The sequence below is a fragment of the Morus notabilis genome, unplaced genomic scaffold (genome assembly GCF_000414095.1).
Source record: "Morus notabilis unplaced genomic scaffold, ASM41409v2 Scaffold724, whole genome shotgun sequence".
Lineage (NCBI taxonomy): Eukaryota > Viridiplantae > Streptophyta > Magnoliopsida > Rosales > Moraceae > Morus > Morus notabilis.
The window spans coordinates 131,381-152,538 of record NW_010361272.1 but is presented as its reverse complement, the minus strand read 5'-3'; the positions used below and the strand labels follow the sequence as shown (position 1 = coordinate 152,538).

Here is a 21,158-nt window from a genome sequence, read left to right as displayed (position 1 = left end):
ATTGAAAGAGAAGAACTTTCTTTCACTTCAAAGTTGGTCGAAGGTCTCCATGAACTAGAAAAGTAAGAGAGCCAATTTGAAAGAAGGTTGAACGATTTCAGATTGATACAGTTTGAATTCGAATCCATTCGAAAGCCAACTTTATTGGCTGAGAAAAAGGTAAAGATTGAGCAATCAGAAGAAACCCATCATTCACCTGCAAGTTATCAATCTTGTATGGTAAAGGAAAACAAAGACTTCTTAGTGGTTTTGAATGAGCATTTGAAGAAGCACAATTTGATTTGTAATGAGATTTTTACTGCACTCAAAGCATCATCAGACCCTGCAAAGTTGGCGTTGCACGCAATGCAGGGAATCTACCATTTGAATTCAAGTGCAAAAAATCACAAGTTTGGTAAGAGTTTTGTTGGGAGAAGCTGCATTGTTTTGTCAGAGTCATTAATGAAAGCCTCATCGGAGATCAATCCTCAAGAGAGGAATGAAGCAATGAAGTTGGCACGTGATTGGAAGGCTAAGATCATTGCAGCAACTGAGAATCGTTTTGCGGTGTTCAGTTTTTTGCAGTTTGTAGCTAGCTATGGATTGGCCTCTACCATTGATGCAAATGAGCTTCGCAGTCTTCTTGATGTCGTCGGTCTGAACGGGCAGGCATTGCAATTAAGTTCATCCATTTGCGCCGTAGATAAAGCAACAGGTAAACTCTCTTGTTTATCTCTAGCTACTTAATTTATGCAGTGACATAGACTGAATAAGTTGATCATATTGTTCAAGTTCAATATTAAATGAAATCTGAATAATGGAGGAGGCTTGTAGATATGTAAGTGAATGGTGGGAATTGAAATGTTGATAATTCTTCTTTTACTTGTCATTAGGAAATGAAACTGGTTTTAAAATTTTTTGATTGAATTGAGAATCCTGCGTATTTTCTTTATGATTATTATTATTATTTCTCCATTCGTTCATGTACTGTAACATAACCATCTTTAATTAAGGTACAAGTTTAATTTCCCTCGGGACTCGACTGATTATGCTTGTGTAAAACCTGGAATTTCATTTCAGATGCTGCGGAATCTATACGAAACCATATCCAAAGGGGGGAAACCATCCATGCCCTTAGACATATTTGTGAGCTGAAGTTTACTGACAAGTTTCCGGTAGAACCAGTATTGACTGAATACTTGGAATATGCACAGAATTACACAACAATTATGTTTAACAAGGGTAGCAAATATGATGAAGCTAAGGTATGAAAGAAACCCTTATTATTAGTTCTTTTGAGATGTCAATATACACCTCTTAGTCCAAGACTGAAGTGTCATCTCCATCATTGGTATATGCAGAAGAAGGTGAAGGACAAAGAAGAAGCTGCTCTGCGAGCCGTTGCAGAATGCAATCTCGAGTCCGAGTTCCCAATCATAAGCCTGGCTGAAAGAATTTCGAAGCGTGTGGGTGTTCTGGAAAAGATGGGCCAATCAGTTAACCTCGAGGTTGAGCAATCGAAGAAGCGTAGAAACAACAATTTTGCTCTGCAGGGTCAACAAGTGCGGATTAGAATCCAGATTCCCGGGATAATTGGAGGCAATAATGATGCACTTTGTGCCAATTCGAGTGGCAGGAAGAATGCTGGCATGCCAGACACTGACCAAACTAGGCATCTTAGATCATTGCAACTTTCAGGTACTATTTTACAAGAGCAATTTCATATGGTTCAGTGAAGAAAACCCAACATGTAGTTTGTCGTTTTATTTGTCATTAAACAAGAGAGAGACATTAGGCGATTGTTACGTTGAAAAGCAATAAAATGTATATATATTCGAGCTGAGATGTGATATTAGGCTGGAAATATTTTTATTTGGGTTGCTTTTTTTATGTGGTCTTTTACACTGCTAAAATGGTTAGTTGTATTGCCATAAATGAAAGTATACAAACAGAACCTCCAAAAGGCTAAAGTACTCTTCATAATACTTCCAATAATTTCCTCAAAAGGCTAAGGTTCTCGGAAGCTTTTTAATCCAAGACAAAGACAGACAGAACCAATTATCAAATATATTTAAAAAATGAAACCCGAACATCACGCTTGGGAGTTGGAATATCCTAACAGTGGGGGTGTTAGCGAAAACGGCACTAGGTATGCAGTCGTTTTGTGCTAGAATTTGCTGGTTTGGTAAGATTTCTTCTTATCATCAATTGCCCCTTAAATTTTCAATTTTGACAATCAATTCCCATACTTGTAAAACTATTATAATGTATCCCATTTTACTAAATTTATTTAAATTTTTTATTAAATTTAAGAAAATAAAAGTTGAGAAAGTGAAAGGTTTGGAATGTTAGAATTTTTTGTCAAACGTGTTTTTTGACATTAATTTAACACTATAATTAAAAAATGGCATATTATAATAATTTTACAAGTTAAGAGAACTTGTTAAAATTTAAAATTTAAAAGTCAAATTATTAAAGTCATATAAGTTCAGGGCGCAAATGCATAAAATACTTTTAATTATATTAATTTTTCTTTTTTAAGATTGGGAGAGAATTAAGAACTTAAACTAGGAGAACCGATAATGGAAATTCATTCATCGACTCAAAAACATAAATGTTTATTTATAAGCTGTAAATCCTAAAGCAAATCAAATTCTTAATATTTCAAATTCATAATGATAAATATAAGGAATTTTTTTTAGTTTTTTTAAAAAAATATTAGTGTTATATATTTATCAGTCGTCAAATATATATTAAATCTTGTTAAAATCATTAAAAAAATAATAAAGATCTAAAGACTAATAAATTAAGAGCACATGTATTTTTTTTTTAAAAAGAGCACCAGATAAATTCCTTAAATATAATTTAATTAATTTATGGGATCCTAACGCTATTAATAATACGTTTCCCGAGGAAAGCGAGACGTTTAGGCAGGGAGAAAAAAAATGAAAAATGAAAAATAAAATAAATAAAATAATAAAGAAGGACGAACATGCGAAATCTTGCGTTTTTCTCAACAAAAAAAAAAAAAAAAAAAAAGAAAAAGAAAAAGAAAAAAAGTCCGACTCCTAAGGCGTTTCAAATTCCCTCTCTGGTTCTCTATAAGTATGTTATTCTATTCTTTTCCAAAAGCAAATCAGTTCAAAAGTTTTCTCAGTGCTCAGTAGGGTTTTGAACCATCTCTCCATGGCGGGAGACTGCTACTGATAGTGCTAGGGTTTCGTTTTCTTTGGTTATTCATTCGTTCGGACAGTTTGTGTTGGTTCTCTCGAAAATTCTTTCTGATGGAGGAGATAATCAACGATTTGAAAATCTCGGAGTTGAAGCAGGGCGTTCTCTGCAAAGCGTACGAAGAACTCCATTCTCAGGCTTCTTCGATGCTCGTGTTCAGTCTCCAATGGAAGGACTTGGAGAACCACTTCGAGTCAACTCGCAAGTCGCTGCGAGTCGAACTCGAAATTCTTGCGGAACGCGAGAGGCAATTGGAGGTTCGAGAGGCGGAATTGAATTCGAATCTGGATTCGAAAGCGAAGGAATTGGAGGGTGTTGAGAAGTTAATCGGAGAACAGGCGAAAGTTCTGGAATTGAATTTGCAACATGTTGATTCTCTGAAATCGTTGATTCAGGAAAATCGGGAAGAGCTTGAGGTTAAAGAGAAGCAATATGTTGTGATTCAGAATTCGATTGCGGAGAAGGAGAGGGAGTTTGCGTCTACGAGGAGTTCCCTCAAAGAGGGAGAGGAGAAATTGGAGTCCTTGGAGAAAAGGATAAAGCAGAAATCTAAAGAAGCTGAGTCGAAAGAGAAGGAACTCGATTCGATTCAGAGGACTTTGAGGGGTTACAAGGATGATATCGAGTTTAAAGATAGGAAATTTAATGCAATTCGGAGGTCGCTTGAGGAACGTAAGAAGGAATTTGAATTGAAAGAAGGACAACTTAAAATATGTAGGAGTTCCATTGATGAATGTGAGAAAGAGATTAAACTGAAAGAAGAAAATCTTATTTCTTTACGGAATTCAATAGCGGAGTGCTCGAATGAACTCGAGTTGAAACAAAAACAACTTGATTTAGTTCAGAAAGATCTTGGCTTAAAAGAGAAGGAATTTGTTTCACTGAAACAATCAGTGGACCAATGTTCTCAACAGTTTGAGATGAAAGAGAGGAAATTCCAAGATTACTTAGAAAAGCTTGAATTGAAGGAAAAGTTTTGTGAATCAAAATCTGAGGAACTTGATTCCTTCCATAAGAAGGTTAACGAATGCCTCAAAGAATGTGAATTGAAAAAGGAGAATTTGAGTTCGCTCAAAAAATTGGTACAAAAACGTTCCTGTGAACTGGAAGCCAAAGAGAGTCAATTTAACAAAAATGTCAATGAGTTTGAAATGAGACGGAAAGAACTCGATTTGTCTCAAAAATCAAATGAGTTGAGAGAGAAAGAATTGACTAATATTCTCCCTGCTCAAGTAAAGGTTGAGCAACCTGAATATACTCATGCCAACAATGCTGCAAGTTGTCAATCCATCACAAAGACAGGAAAGGACTTGCAGTTCCTCTTAAATCGGCATTTGATGAGGCATGATTCGGTTTGTGGTGAAATTTTTTCTGTTCTTCAAGCGTCGCCAGATTCTGCAAAGTTGGTGTTAGATGCAATGGAGGGGTTTTATCCTGTGCAGTCGAGTGGGCAAAATAGTGAGTTTGATGTGAATATTGTTAGGAGAAGCTGCATTCTTTTGTTGGAGCAGTTAATGGAATCCTCGCCCCAGATTAACCCTCAAGTGAGAGAAGCAGCAATAAAGTTGGCGGGTGATTGGAAGGCCAAGATGACTAAGGAGAATTATTTGGAGTCTTTAGGTTTTTTACAGTTCTTAACTAGCTATAAATTGTCATCTGCTTTCGATGCGGATGAGCTTCGCAGTATTCTGGATATTGTTAGTCAGCAAAGACAGGGATCAGAATTACGCCAAGTCCTTTCAACCGCAGATAAAGCACCCGGTAAGCTCTTCTATCTACTTCCATCTAATTTATGGAGTATATGATCTACACGTGATAAAATTGTCTTATTTGATTAAGTCTAAGACACAAAATTCTTTTTTGTTTATCTCTTAAGCTTAAGTAGAAATGTGTATAACATTTCCACCAAATGTCGTTTTGGGATCTCAACTATCTTTCCTTACAGGAAGTGAGGGAGTTGTCTAAAACATATTTCTTAAGTTTCCAGCAGCATTGGTTGCATTTCTGGACCTGCCACTTTTACCTTTAGGCACGTTTACATTGCATTAAAGGAAAAATGAAAGTAAGGAGTGATTTCATTTCCCTTTTAGTAATGTATTTACTTACTAAATCAATAATAAGAGTTTTGTGGGTCCCACTCAACATAAGGAATGAGGAAGGGATGTCAATCACTGCATCCCTGTCAAAGGGTTCCAATGTCACGTTTACTTGAATGTCCAAATTCAAATGTTATAATTCAATGGTTATTATTATATTGATAACATTACCATCCCTAAGTTTAGTAACACTAGAAAGGGAATGAGATTGTTTCCCATTGCACCATTGGTAAGTAAAAACTAAAAAGATAATAAATGATCCTCATTCCTATTACTTTACTTTCTTTTCCAATCCCATTATTTTCCGATAACATTCGCTTCCTTAATTTAACATTCAACTTAAAGAGTTTTCTTTGAATGTGTTTTAGATTTTCATTGTATGCAAGTTGTCACATGGATTGATTTCAATGACATCCTTTAATAACTAATTAAAGAGTCTTCTTTGAATGTGTTTTAGATTTTCATTGTATGCAAGTTGTCACATGGATTGATTTCAATGACATCCTTTAATAACTAATTACTTTTTTTTTTAATTTCCTAGAGCATGCATATAAATGGTCTTTTTTTGTTAAAATTATTTTTGGCGTCTTCTATTCCAAAATATAGCCTAGATAGCAAGTGCCTTTCAAGGGCTACAATAGAATCTAAAGGGTCCTATGGTTATCAGGTGTCAGTGGATTTAGGAGTTGCCAAAAATTATGCAGATTGTTTAAAATAGTAGAATAAATGATACACCAACATCTATCTACTTCACCATTTTTTTCCTTTTTTTTTTTTCCCAAATACTCGGCAAGAAACTTGATTTTTTTTTTCCACAGTCACTACTAAAATCGAGCAAGCAGAAAATTCATCGGCCAATGTTGTGACAAGCTCTTCAAATCTTCAGTTGAGCACCACGCAGAATGACGTTATAGCTCTACTTGAAACATCATGTGATCCGGCGAAACTTGTCTTGGACCATATCCACGGGTATTTTTCTCAACATTGGAAGAGAGGAGATGCATCTTTTGAGGAAAATTCCATGAGAAATTACATTCTCCTGTTTGAGAAGCTATTCAGAATGTCTCCAAAAATTCTTCCCATGGTAAAAGAAGATGCAATGAAACTAGCAAGAGAATGGAAAACCAAAATGAGACCAGAAACTGAAAATCAGTGGGAGGTTTTGGGTTTTCTGCAGTTTCTGGTCACATATAGACTGGTTTTTTCATTTGGCAAAGACGAAATTTTGAAGTTTTTGGAGACAGTTTGCCAGCACAAAGAGGCTCTGGAATTATGCCGCACTCTTGGTATTGCCAGCAAGATCCCTGGTAAGTTTTCTAAAATTTTGGCTTTTCAGCCCTCAGTTTTGGTGGGAGTTTGTAAATTTATCATTCTTTATAATGTTAATGGACTTGCCAAGTATTATAGACGATGAGTTTGATAAGTTGTCGTTGTGAATGTGAAACAGCATTAGGAACAGAAACTTATTGCGATTATTTTGTGATTGATTTGAGAGTTCCTGATTATGTTGTTTCACATTGACTTTTAACATGAGTTATGATTTCCTCTTTTTTCCTTTGCTGTGAATTGCCTGTGAGACGTGTGGAATATGCCTTTGTACAACACGTAATTTTATTTTGCATGTGGCAGAATTTGTTCGAGATCTTATCCGAAAGAAGAAGCTCGTTGATGCTGTTGCACTTATTTGCACATTCAAGTTAACCAAGTTCTCACCACTTACATTATTGACCAAGTACATGGAGAACCTGAAGGAGTATACCAAAACAAATTGCAAGGGAAAGAAACCTATCGAAGAAAGGGTATTAAAGCGTTGAGTAGCTAATTTCTCTTTGAGGTGTTGGTATCTGCTTCTTAGTCTGCCACTTAATTTCCATTGTCGTTCATATATTTATCAAGGCTAATTATTGCTTGCAGGACAAGATTACAGACGACGAGATAGCAGCTCTAACGGCCGTGATTAAATGCATTTTAGATTACAACCTTGATTCCAAAATTTTGATCGATATCTCGAAACGCCTGAAGCTGTTGGAACAGATGAAGAGGGATAGGAAGCGTTCGGCACAGTTGGCTCGCCCCAAGATTGAAAAAGAACAGCAGCAGCGTACATGGAAGAAACGAAAAAACGACACTTTTGTTCCCCAGGGTCAACCACAACATGGCAACAATAAGTTCCCTCGGACATCTTCGTCAACAGTTAGACCCCACGGCCCACCCACTTTCATCCCTGTCATTCCACCACCACCACTAGATTTTCCACCGAATCCACATGCTTTTGCTAGAGACCCTCCGCAGTTTGTTTTAGGTGGAAGCGGTAACATCATTAGTCCTGGTAGGGGTGTTTTCCCGAATGCCGGATCACACTACTAAAGTATGAAACATCTCTAAGCTTAAGGTGTGGCTTTTTTCTCGAGTCAAAAATGAAATTTCAGCTGGATTCACACTAGTCAACAGTGCTGCTTACCAAGAGTAGTTGTAAATGCTAAATAGTAGTAGATAATTAACCCAGTTTATTGTCTTTCTCGGTTTTTATGACCCTGAACATCTTAACACAAGTGACTCACTGACTGGACTAGATACTATTGCTGGAACATTTTGATAATGTTTAACGTTATTTACATATGTACAGTTTAATTTCGTTTCCCTTGTATTATATCATGTTTAACGTTATTTACACATGGACCTCATATCCCTTCGTCTGCTGTTTCCTTAAAAAAGAAAGGTTTTTAGCATTGTACCCTTGAACTTTTCGTGCATACATTGAATTTTAAACTTTTAATTTTTAACAATTAACTCTTTGAACTTATCAAATTGTTGCCATTTAGCATAAATTAATAGCGGAAATATCACGTGCTTCTCATATTTTGGTACCTTATCCCTTAAAATTTTTGTGCTCTGACAAATTGCTATCTAAATTATGGAAAAGTATTTAGTAAATTATAACATATATTTTTTTAAAAAGAATAATAGATTATAGCATAATTTGGTGCTTTAATTTTCAAACATGAATAAAAAGTTAAAAATATTCCTAAACCTCCTTTCTACTTTTCTCTCTCTCCTTTCCTCTCTAGTAAACTCCACCATGGTTGGCAGGTGACTCTATATATTTACTATATTTATCATATTTATCTGAAAATTCAACAACCAACTCTGACAATTGATAAATACTGTATTTATTAATAAATATCATATTTACTCGTAAATATTATATTTATTATATTTATCTGAAAATTTAACAACATACTCCAACACCTAATAAATACCGTATTTATCGTTAAATATCTACATTTATTCAAAAATCTAACGACCAACTCTAGTGATTGATTAATATCTTATCTATAGATAAATATCATATTTATTGATAAATTAAATATATACCATATTGAGAATTGAATTCAACGAATTCAATGAAATATTTATTAGTACAATATTTACCATGTTGGCAGCGGTAAATTATATTTACTCAGAAGTTTGACTGCCTACACGGTAAAAACCGTATTTACATGTAAAAATACTTTATTATTTTAGTCCGATAAAAATATGAAGAAATCCATAGAATTACAAAAATTTCAGCAAATTAACTAATATTACAAATTGATCCCAAAAATCCCAAAATCTGTACGAAATCAAAAGCAGAAACCCCAATCCCAAAATCAACCTCAAATCAGCCCCTTTCCTAAACCCTAAGCCTAAGCCTAACCCATGCTAGCCATCCCTTCCCGCCACAGCCAACCGACCACGTCTCAGCCCACGCCTCAACCCATGTTCCCTAAATCTGGCCGGAGAACATGGCGTGATCACTGAATCTCCGTCGCGACGTCATGAATCTCTGCCGGATCTGGTTCGACGTGCTGACGAGATCAGAGATCGGGTCGGAGGTTAGCGATCTGTTCGGAGGTCGTTACTGCCAGAGGAGATCTCGGAGGCGGTTGTTCGCGCTGGTTCGGAGATCTCGTCGGGGGTTCGCGATTTGGTCGGAGGTCGCAACTGCCGGAGGAGATCTCATCTTCGACGTCTGGTGATCTAGTCGGAGCTGGTGAGAGAGAGAGAGGAGAATCAAAGAGAGAGAACTCAGAATAAAACGTAAAGGAAGAAGAAAGAAAAAAGAAAAAAATAAAGGAAAAGGTGGAGCGGTAAATTTGGAAAAACAAATAATTTGAACCCTACATGATCTTAATTATGCTATTATTTTAACATGTTTAAAAAATATGTTATTAACTTCAAATATGGTATCAAAATATGCTGTAGGCTGCATTTTCCCTTATTATAATTAACAGTGGACCTATTTATTTTACTATTTTAAACGACATTATCAATTGGGATCATATTGTAATAGTTTAATAAAGCTAAGGGGTTAATTGCCAAAGAAAAAGAAACAATTTGTCATGCTTAAAAAAAAAAAAAAAAAAAACAATTTGTCAAGTCCAAAAAAAAGGGGACAAAGATAAAATGCCAATGGATGAATTAGAGGAATAATACTTCTACAGAGTTGCAAATCAATTTTACCGTTTTTCCAGAAAATCTAACTTAATTTTCATATTAGTGAATAACTAGACTTTAACAATGTGTTCGGTAGTGTGAACAAAAAGAAAGAAAATACAGGAATGATTTAAAAAATATATATAGAATTTTAAGATTTTTACTAAAGAGAAAATGAGAAAGGAAGAAAAATAAAGAACCCGTTTAGTTTGTTGATTCGAGTTGAGATGTGATTTTATGTGAGAGTTTTTTACTGTAATAAAAAAGTTAAATATAATTATTTTTGATAGTTTTTTAGTGTAATAAAACTCAAATTCTAAATGTAAATTGATAAAATGAACGGAGTCTTATGTCTCGCTCATTTTACTGATTTGAGTTTTTAATTCGAATTGAGATGTTATATTTTTTGAGAGTTTTTCACTGTAGTAAAAAAAGTTAAATGTGACATTTTCTGAAAACTTTTTATTGTAAAAATCTAAAATTGAAAACTCGAATCGATGAAATGAAGCAGATCTTAATACTTTCTTTAGCCAAACAAAAAAAAAAATACTTTTCTTCTTATAGAAAAAAGAAAAAATAAAAAAAGCGCCAAATACTAGTATACGAATATTCTTCTGCTTTGTGTATCCATGTCATCTGAATTCTAATTCACCCTTCAAAAGTTCGTAGCTTCGTAGGTTCTTCCTAGTTAAGTCATTGTTCCTTTTTCCCATAAAGTTAGTAAGCATGGGTACCCACTATCTTACTCCATTGTTCGTCCTTTAGCTTCTGCAAAACCAAGTGCAAAATGACTCACAATGCGCTTTACTTACATAACAAAGCCCGATCATCATATTCTTCTTCTCCTCTTATAGAAAAAAGAAAAAAAAAAAAGCGCCAAATACTAGTATACGAATATTCTTCTGCTTTTTGTATCCATTTCATCTGAATTCTGATTCACCATTCAAAAGTTCGTAGGTTTCTTCCTAGTTAAGTACTTCATTGTTCCTTTTTCCCATAAAGTTAGTAAGCATGGGTACCTACCCACAATCTTACTCCATTGTTCGTCCTTTACCTTCTGCAAAACCAAGTGCAAAACGACTCACAATGCGCTTTACTTACATAACAAAGCCCGATCATCATATTCTTCTTGTCCTCTCTAGTGTACAATATTCAACCAAACGAACAATCATAATTCCTTCTTGAAAATCTTGGCTTAAAAACATTTCCGTACAACCGCAAGTTTCAGAGCAGAGTCTTGGCGAAATGGTGGATCACTTGGTCTCTCTCCAGAAATTCATAGGAACCCGCTTGAACGAGCTTGAGATTAAGGAGAGCTACGTGAAAAAACTCCTTAAAGAACTCGAATCCAAGGAGAAAGAGATCGATTTGGTCCGAAACTTTGATTTCGGTTTTGGGTCTATGGCAGGCATGGACGGGAAAGAATTGTTGGGTTTCTTGAGTGGGTACGTAGGTCAGCAAGAAAAGCTGCATGATGGCATTTTCCAAGCGCTTAAATCGTGTGAAGAACCGGAAAAATTGGTTCTTGATGCGGTTAAAGAGTTTTATTCCGAGAACGGGGAAATGGATATTGGAGGAGGGACTGTTTGGAAGAGAAGCTGTGTGGTTTTGCTGGAGCAGTTGACGAGGCTGAGGCCCAAAATTGTGCCTCCGGATGGGAAGGCGGAGGCGGCGAGATTGGCCCGAGAGGGGAGGGCAAAGATGAAAATGGAGGAGGGACAAAAGGGTGTTGTGGAGGCCTTGGGGTTTTTTCTGCTTTTGGGTGCCTATGCATTAGTTGGTGAGATTGATATTGGTGAACTGTTGAGTGTTTTTGAGAGTATGGGGCAGCAGAGGGAACAAGCCGAAGCCAGTGAGTTGGAAATAGAGCTTGGTTTAGCTGGCACAGATCCGAGTATGTTTTGGAAGTTTGTATTGAATTGTATTTGTATATCCATAATAAGGTGTGTGCTTCAATATCTTTGTCACGGAAAATATGTCTTTACACCATTTGGAATGCAAATATTAATATCCAAATTATATTTAGAACCAAAAAGTATAAAAATGACAGTTTTTTTGCATCTATAAGAATTACGTAGTTGGTATGATATTCTATTTTTATACTAGAATGAATAATACAATTGAAATGTTATATCGATTTTATTCATGAATTTTAAGTTTTGGAACTTGGAAAAAGTAATTTTTAAATAATTTAGAAATGATAATGTTGTAATTATTAAGTGAAGAGCCAACCCATCGGCCAATAAGCAACCAAACTATAATTGGTGCTAAATTTGACACCAAGTTGAACACATGCCCAATACACATTAAGAATAACATTGATTAGAGAATGGTTTCTTACCAAATACCAAATTTTGGCATTGGCATAGAAATGTAGAATTGAATTGGAGATGCTCTTATTGTACCTTGAAAGAGCGGTGAAGTTGTAACTGGATCGATCCACTATTATGTGCATCTTGATTGCTACTTGTTTGAAACTTATTTTGGTATATAGGGCTTTGTTTATCTTAAAAGGTTACTTGCTTATGGTTTCTCCTTGTTGTGAATTGTTTGATCTTATACCTACTTAGTGAGCACAACCCTTGATTCTCAAGAAAAGATTGACCGGTCAATGAAGGAAGAATTACAGTTGGTCAACCAGATAGCTTCTTCATTTGCAAGCCGCTTGGAAGGGCTCAAGTATTTTTGTGTTGGTACGGATGGAAGGCATTTGAATTTGTTTCTCTATCAGCAGGTGGAGGAGTATGGTTCATTGTACAGTGAGGTTTATGATGCTCTAAGTCATGCTCCAGATCCAGCAAAGCTTGTCTTGGATGCAATACCCGATTTTTTACGTTCACAACCCCAGTTTGATAAGAGTCTAACAATGGCTAAAGTCAGAAAGAGTTGCATTCTTTTGTTAGAGCAATTAATGACTATATCCCCCCAGCTAAGCCCCCTTGTGAGGGGGGAAGCTTTGAAGATGGCAGATGTGTGGAGAGCTAACTTAGGACAGATTTATCAACGTCCAGTGACTGTGTATGGATTCCTGCTTTTTCTAGCGGCCTATGGATTAAAATCTAACTATGAGGCAGATGAGCTTCTTCGTCTTTTGGGAATCTCCAGTCAGTATAAAGCCTCTCCTGTTTTATGTCAGGTCCTTGGTTTGACAGATAAAGTAGAAGGTAAGCAGATCCCAAATATGTTGTTAATTTTCTTCCACTTTTAAATAAGAAACATATATCTATGTGCTCCAAATTGTTTTATTATCTATCATAGTTAAGCTTTATATTTTCATGCCATCCCTTATGTTTTGGATGGTTCGATGGATATCAGATTAGAATGACTAGAATTCGGCTTGTGGCAATCGTACTTGCAATTGGCTTTTGGTCCTTTTTTTTTTCTCTTTCTAGTAGCAGTTTGATTAAATCCACGGTTCTTGATTTATGTCTGACAGTTGTAATCCAAACCCTCATACAAAAGACTCTGCTGCTTGAAGCCGTTGACAATATTTATGCGTATGAACTGATGGATAAATTCCAGCCAGTACGTCTTCTAAAGGGCTATTTGAAGTTTTTTAAGAAAATAATATACAAGAAAGGAAACAAAACAAAATTACAACAGGTATTTGTTTCGTATGTTCTTTCTCATACTGCAAGTCAATATTGGTTAAGATTCAACTCTGAGTTTCGAACTTTGCTTACAGGATGGGGCCATAGACAGAGAAATAGCTGTTACGAGAACTGTTATCAAATACATTGCTAAATACAAACTTGAATCAGAATATCCACCTGATGACCTTGAGAAACAAATTGTGGATCTGGAAAATAAGAAGGAGCCCAAAATTGTATTCACACAGACAGAAAAGCTGAAATCGAAAGGGAAAAGTAATGCTCTAATCCATTCTCCAGTATGTAGTGAAAACAGTAGAAATTTTAATGAAATTTAGACAGTGAGTAAAAAATTAGCCTTCTTATGATAGATTAATGTGAATATTCAATTATAATAGACTTTGTTATATGGTTGCTACTTAATCCTTTATATATGATTGCTTTAAAAATTAGTTAAGTTTGAATGAGTTTGGTTTAAATTTAAAGTTCCCTAGCTGATGGTATCTCCATGCGCTGCTTGATGTTATGACTGCTTAGCGAGTTCTATCCCTCATTCCGGAGTAAAGGCTGAACCATCTGCGAGTCAAAAGGATTATCTAGGGTTGGACAATCAAACATTTTCTTTCTCCACTGGTCCGCGGCTTCAACTGGGGTCTTTCTGTATCAGTGTGGATGGAGGACGTTCAAGCTTCCTTTCCCATGAGCATGTGGAGGACCACGATTCACTGGTCTCTTCATCCGCTAGCCCTTGGCCTGAACTCAAGTCCTTTTGCATCAATATGGACGGAAAGAGTTTGAGATTGTTTCTATATAACCACGAGGCGGAGCATGATTTCATGTGCGGTGAGGTTTGTGATGCTTTACAATTTGCGTCCGACCCAGCAAAGCTTGTTTTGGATGCAATGTGGGGAATTCTCTGTGTGCAGCCTGAGTTTGATAAGAGTTTGTCATTAAACACGGTAAGAAAGAGCTGCGTTCTCTTGCTGGAGCAGTTAATAATTATATCACCCAAGATCAATCCTCATGTGAAAGTGGAAGCTCTGAAGATGGCAAATGAATGGAGAGCTAATTTGGGACAGCAATATCAGACTGGTTTGAATGTGTATGGATTTCTGCATTTTATCGTGGCCTATGGATTCACGTCTTATTATGGGGCAGATGAGCTTCTCGGTCTTTTGGCAACCGCGAATCAGCACAGAGCGTCTCCTGGTTTATGTCATATCCTTGGTTTGGCAGACAAAGTCGAAGGTGAGTAGATCCCAAAGATTGTTTGTTATAATCCCACCCTTTCATATTGAGAAATGAATTCCGTACTGGATTTCTAATCTGTTTGAACTTCATATGTTATCTATATCAAACTTCAGCGTAATCTTTCCTTGCAATCTCTCACCTGGTTAGAGTTATTACTGAATTAGGATAACTGTAATTTGGCTTAGGTGATAAAACTTTAGATATTAGGCTATTTGACGTTGTTTGTGATAGTTTGATGAAATCGAAAACCGTGATAAAACTTTAGATATTAGGCTCTTCGACATTGTTTGTGGTAGTTTAATTAAATCTGTGGTTTTTGATTTGTCTGACAGTTCTTATCGAGAATTTCATCCAAAGGTCTCTGCTACTTGAGGCCATTGAACATATATATGCATTTGAACTGAAAGATAGGTTCCAACCAGTACATCTGCTGAAGGACTATCTGAAGCAATCTAAGAAAAAAATATACAAGAAAGGAACCAAATCGATTTCGAAAGAGGTATCACTTTTTTTCTTCAAGCTACACTTTGGCATTTTCCATAGCATGAGGTTGAATTCTAACTCTGCTGCTTCGCTGTGATTTGCTTATGTAATCAGGCCATAGACAAAGAAATAGAAGCTGTGAGAAATGTAATCGGATATATCGCTAAATTCAAGCTTGAATCAGAATACCGACCTCAAAATCTCAAGAACTATATCGTTGAGCTGCAAAAGAAGAAAGGCACATGTAAATGAATGATACCGTACAGCCAGAGAAGCAGAAAGCAAATGATAAACTTATCAGTATTTCAGTTGAAAGCCGTGTAAAAACAATACACAATATCAAATAAAAATCTGTATTACGGGTTTTTTTGGGCAGGACGGATCTGGAGTGCCAAGCTCTACTTTTTTTACTCGGCAGATGAGCTCACTAAGATGGGCAGTTATAATTTGATGATCCTAAAAATGGGTGCATTGGGCATTCTGTATCTGCTAAACATAAAACGAGTAATGATGGCTTGTTCATTTGTATTTTTTGAGTTAGAGTGACTTGAGTTCAGATCTTGATTTGAGTTAAGGTATATTTAAGTATAGTTTGAGTTAAGACTCTAATTTGAGTTTGTGTTTGGATGTGCACATTTTGAGTTATGGTTTGAATTGAGAATCTATTTGAGTTTGTATTAGGATGGATCAAAATTTAAATTTGTATTTAGGTAGTAGTTTAATAAAAACTCAATAGTGATGAAAAATTTTAATATGGTATATTTGTGAGGTTTTATTCGTCTCTTTGTAACCTAACCATTACTGGCATGCACTGATCACAAGGAAGATGTCAAATGCTTCCCGGCAAGGCAAGCGCTGAAATTGATTACTAAACATTTCCCTTTTTATTCTTCTTTTTGCCCTTTTGAGCCATTCTTATCCCTTCATTCATTTTACCTACAAACTGCCACCAACTCCAAGTACCCCAATTTATATATAAGTCCCAACATCTCTTTAAGTGTATTGCCCATCGCAGCTTTTCTGTCGTTGCATAGCTTGTTTTTTACTTCTTTATGGAATTGGACAGCATTGCAATCCAAGTAGATAAATCCAACTAAATAGCTATTCTTTCTGTATTCAAATTGTCTTCTTGGTCTCTTTCCAAATAGCTTCTGTTTTTTTTATTTATTATTATTTAAGGGCAAACAACTGGTACACACATCAATCCCAGTCCTCATTTGTTGTAGTTTCTTTGGCAAATTCCAAGGTGTTGGGATGAAGAAAAGTTCAACCCTGATCTGTGCACCACTAATGGCTCAATCCATTGAGCAAATGGTGAGCCAAATGCACCAGGCAAAGGCACAAGGTGCTGATATGGTGGAGATCAGGTTGGACTGCATTGACAACTTCCAGCCCCGCAATGACCTCGAAACCATCTTGAGAAACAAGCCATTGCCGGTTCTTACCGTGTACCGGTATGGCTTCTAACTAGTTAGACCTTTTTATCTTGTGTCAATTTGGCAAGGCTAACAAATGAGAGACTTTTCTCTTTCTGTTTTGTAAGAAGCTTGTTCATGATTTCAGGCGAAAACAGGAAGGTGGTCTGTACGAAGGCGATGAGCGTGCTCGAGTCGAAGCACTTCATTTGGCTCAAGAGTTGGGAGCTGATTATGTCGAATATGATCTCGAGGTATAATGCTTTAATGTTCTTGAGTTTGTTGAAATATTCAGTTTTTTTAATATAATAGTCTCTTTTTCAGTCAAGAACTGTTGAAAGGCAGAAAACTTATGTGTTTTAGGTGGCTTCCAAGCTTGTGGAGGAAAACAAAAAGGATCGTAGTAGAGACAGCAAAATTATTGTGTCTTGCTATGTGAATGGAGTGACTCCTTCAGAAGAAGATCTCAGCCATATTGTTGCAAGCATTCAAGCTACCGGTGCCGATATTGCCAAACTCGTCGGAACAAGACCCACAATGCGCTTTACTTACATAACAAAGCCCGATCGTCATATTCTTCTTCTCCTCTCCAGTGTACAATATTCAACTAAACGAACAATCATAATTTCTTCTTGAAAATCTTGGCTTAAATGTCCGTACAACCGCAAGTTTCAGAGCAGAGTCTTGGCGAAATGGAGGATCACTTGGTCTCCCTCCAGAAATCCATAGAAACCCGCTTGAAGGAGCTAGAGATTGAGAAGACCCGCGTGAAAAAACTCCTCAAAGAACTCGAATCCAAGGAGAAAGAGATCGATTTGGTCCGAAACTTTGATTTCGGTTTTGGGTCTATGGCAGGCATGGACGGGAAAGAATTGTTGGGTTTCTTGAATGGGTACGTGGGTCAGCAAGAAAAGCTGCATGATGGCATTTTCCAAGCGCTTAAATCGTGTGAAGAACCAGAAAAATTGGTTCTTGATGCGGTTAAGAAGTTTCATTCCGTAAATGGGGAAATGGATATTGGAGAAGGGACTGTTTGGAAGAGAAGCTGTGTTGTTTTGCTGGAGCAGTTGACGAGGCTGAGGCCCAAAATTGTGCCTCCGGATGTGAAGGCGGAGGCGGCGAGATTGGCCCGAGAGTGGAGGGCAAAGATGAAAATGGAGGAGGGACAAAAGGGCGTTTTGGAGGTTGATCAGTGCGTAATTTTTGCACTCATTTGTTACTCCTTTAGCTAGTTTTGGCATGTTTTTTCTCAAGTTTTTATGTGGATTTTATGATTTTCCCTTAAGTGTGCAGTAATGGATGAAATCGCTGAATTTTGAGGCATTTTGGATCAAAAAGACAGAGAATGTGGCGATACGTCGCCTTCAGATGGCGATGTGGCTTGAAAAGGAGCAAAAATCGACGAAGAGACAGCAAGAGTTGCGACATGCCACTTCCTTCTAGGCTATATATCGCCGACTCTAGGCGATATGTCGCCTGATTTGCCGACTGCCCTAGTCTGGTGCACAGAAAATAGAGAGGGCTGCGATATGTCACCTATTTCTAGGCGATATGTTGCCTCCCGATTTCATTAAAAACACGCATTTTTGCCCTAGGTTAAAAAAGGAGATTTTTATGGAAAGTGATTGGCTTCTGGGGAGGCGTGCAGAATGTGGGATATAAAAGGCGAGACTAAAAACTGCAAAAAGGAGGAGAAAAAGGGTTTGCAAAAGGAGAAAAACTTAATCGGAGAGGATTTGAGATTGGAGCAGTTCTTCAAGATTTCCAAGCGTTCTTTCTTCTCTTTCTTCTTGTATTTCTCTAGATTTTGAATATTATTTTGAGACTGAGAGCCACATGATGTGTGACTAATTTTCTTATTTGTTAGGGTTTAGATGAATCTCTATTTGTGATTATTGTTTCGACGTTTTAATGTGCATTTAATTAAGCTCTTCGTTTCTTTCGTGTTCTATTTTGAATTATTGCTGCTAAATCTATGATTTACATATTGTCATGTGTTGCAAATAATTTGACTATGCTTGCAAGTGCACAAGTGATGAGTGTGTAATTTATGCACTCATTCGTTACTCCTTTAGCTAGTTTCAGTGTGTTTTTCCTCAAGGTTTTATGTGGATTTGATGATTTTCCCTTAAGTGTGCAGTAATGGATGAAATCGCTGAGTTTTGAGGCATCTTGGATAAAAAAGACAGAGAATGAGGCGATACGTCGCCTTCAAATGGCGATGCGGCTTAAAAAGGAGCAAAAATCGACGAAGAGACAGCGAGAGCTGCGACATGTTGCTTCCTTACAGGCGATATGTCGCCACATACAGGCGATATGTTGCCACTTCTAGGCAATATGTCGCCTGATCTGCTGCCTACCACAGATAACAGCGAGAGATGTGATATGTCGCCTGTTTCGAGGCGATATGTCGCCTCCCGATTTTATTAAAAACACGCGTTTTTGCCCTAGAGAAAAGGAGAGATTTTTATGAAAAGTGATTGGCTTCTTGGGAGGCATGGAGAACGTGGGATATAAAAGGGGAGACTAAAAACTACAGAAGGGAGGAGAAAAAGGGTTTTCAAAAAAAGAAAAACTGAATCGGAGAGGATTGGAGATTGGAGCAGTTCTTCAAGAATTCCAAGCGTTCTTTCTTCTCTTTCTTCTTGTATTTCTCTAGATTTTGAATATTGTTTTGAGACTGTGAGCCACATGATGTGTGGCTAATTTTCTTATTTGTTAGGGTTTAGATGAATCTTTATTTGTGATTATTGTTTCGACGTTTTAATGTGTATTTAATTAAACTCTTCGTTTCTTTCGTGTTCTATTTTGAATTATTGCTGCTAAATCTATGATTTACATATTGCCATGCTTTATGAGATTTTAAATTGGGCAGATTTTTATTGTGAGGATTAATACTCGAGAGGGGAACGTTCAAGCAATCAAGAAACGGATAGAACAACTTAAGTTGGTGTGAGATCAAGAGATAAACATTGCCTAGTAACCGAAACAATTTTAGGTTGTGAAATTAAGAAGTGGAATTCCAGGAATTGTTTCTAGAGTGAAACTTAATGAAGGTAGGGATGAATAGTTGTATAGAGATATAGGCTTGATATCACCTACACATTCTTTATGCGGCACTCGAGAGAGGGTATAAGGATATACATCACTCTAGGTTCTTGAGAACGTTGAGTTAGGTTAGGCACATTACTACGGAGAAACATAATCGCAATAGAGTGAGCATTTTTATCATATTGATTTTTCGTTCTAATTTCAGCACGTATTATTAATTACTGTCATCTTTCCTTTTGATTTAGTTTTCCTTTATTTTAGTTTTTCTTTGAGTTTATCACATCCAAATTTGATCACTTAGATAAAGTTAAGATATGATATTCACAATAGTTAGTTTATATTCTTAACATCAATCATCGTGGGACGATATCGGTCTTCGGACCACTTTATTACTTCTACGACTTGTGCACTTGCAAGCGTAGTCAAATTATATTGCAACAAGTTTTTGGCATCCTTATAAATAATGGTTTGAAAGAAGTCCTTTAAGCATGGGGCTACCACATCCACCCGGTTTCAACTTGGTCACCATTCCGGAAATTTCATGGCGTTACTAATGTTGAACTTTACCTCTTCGCCATTCACCCAGAGTGTCAAGTTACCATCATGGACATCAATCAAAGCCTTCCCGGTCGCAAGAAAAGGTCGGCCCAGAATAATAGGAATTTTCTGGTCTTCCTCCATGTGTAACACCACAAGTCAGCTGGAAAAATGAATTTATCAATTTTAACCAAGACATCCTCGATAATACCTTTAGGGTAGGTGAGAGAGCGGTCCGCCAATTGTAATGAGATGGTGGTAGGTGTGATCTCTCCAAGGTCCAGCTTCCGGAAGATAGAGAGAGGCATGAGATTGATGCTAGCCTCGAGATCACACAAGGCCTTCTCAATATGAAGTTCTCTAATGATGCATGGGATGGTAAAACTACCCGGATCTTTCAACTTCTTCGGTAGTTGTCTCTTTATGATAGTGCTACACTCTTCCGTAAGCTTCACCGTTTCATAGTCCTCGAGTTTGCGCTTCTTGGACATAACTTCCTTCATGAATTTGGCATAGTTTGGCATTTGCTCTAGAGCGTCCACGAAGGGGATGTTGATGTGGATCCTCTTGAAGATATTGAGAAATTTCTCAAATTGCTCGTCAAGCGCCTTCTTCTGAAACCGTTGAGGGAATGACAATGGGGGAGTGATACGAGGTGGGTTATCCGGAAAAGTGATCGAACCCGGTCTAACCACAGGTGCTTCCTTCTTCGCCTTCAGATTTTCCTCCTTTGACTTGTCCTTACCATCATTGTTGCTCTTGATAGGCTCCTCATCAACCATGGCGTTTTGAACACTCGGGCTTTTAAGCTCTTTACCACTCCTCAATGTGATGACCTTGCACTCCCTTGGGTTCTTCTCTGTGTCGCTTGGGAAGGACCTTGATGATTGCCCTTTTATAGCATTAGCCAATTGGCCAACTTGTGTTTCTAGTGCCTTTATAGTGCCTCCCAAATTGGTGTAGTGAGTTTCAATGTTGTTGAGACGAGCGTCATGTTGATCAAGACGAGCCTTAGAGTCCACAATATACGTCTTCAAAAGCTCTTCAAG

At 37.0% G+C, this 21,158-nt stretch overlaps 3 protein-coding genes across 3 annotated transcripts; all 3 read left to right on the top strand.

Moving 5' to 3' along the window:
* The first annotated feature begins 216 nt into the window (after positions 1 to 216).
* On the top strand, positions 217 to 1,715 carry LOC21393521. The gene is made up of 3 exons (XM_024166219.1): positions 217 to 694; positions 1,060 to 1,244; positions 1,341 to 1,715. The coding sequence occupies exons 1-3, from the start codon at positions 217 to 219 to the stop codon at positions 1,713 to 1,715; spliced, it is 1,038 nt and encodes a 345-aa protein (XP_024021987.1).
* A 1,550-nt stretch (positions 1,716 to 3,265) lies between these two features.
* LOC21393520 (FRIGIDA-like protein 3) lies at positions 3,266 to 7,956 on the top strand. Its single transcript, XM_010099040.2, has 4 exons — positions 3,266 to 4,971; positions 6,125 to 6,613; positions 6,936 to 7,105; positions 7,221 to 7,956. The coding sequence occupies exons 1-4, from the start codon at positions 3,357 to 3,359 to the stop codon at positions 7,671 to 7,673; spliced, it is 2,727 nt and encodes a 908-aa protein (XP_010097342.2). The 5' UTR covers positions 3,266 to 3,356; the 3' UTR covers positions 7,674 to 7,956.
* Positions 7,957 to 10,731: 2,775 nt separating this feature from the next.
* Positions 10,732 to 15,516, top strand: LOC112091774 (FRIGIDA-like protein 5). The gene is made up of 7 exons (XM_024166218.1): positions 10,732 to 11,676; positions 12,353 to 12,946; positions 13,219 to 13,385; positions 13,468 to 13,648; positions 13,910 to 14,620; positions 14,956 to 15,122; positions 15,221 to 15,516. Exons 1-7 carry the CDS (start codon positions 11,028 to 11,030, stop codon positions 15,356 to 15,358), a joined length of 2,607 nt encoding a protein of 868 aa, XP_024021986.1. The 5' UTR covers positions 10,732 to 11,027; the 3' UTR covers positions 15,359 to 15,516.
* Positions 15,517 to 21,158: the final 5,642 nt, after the last annotated feature.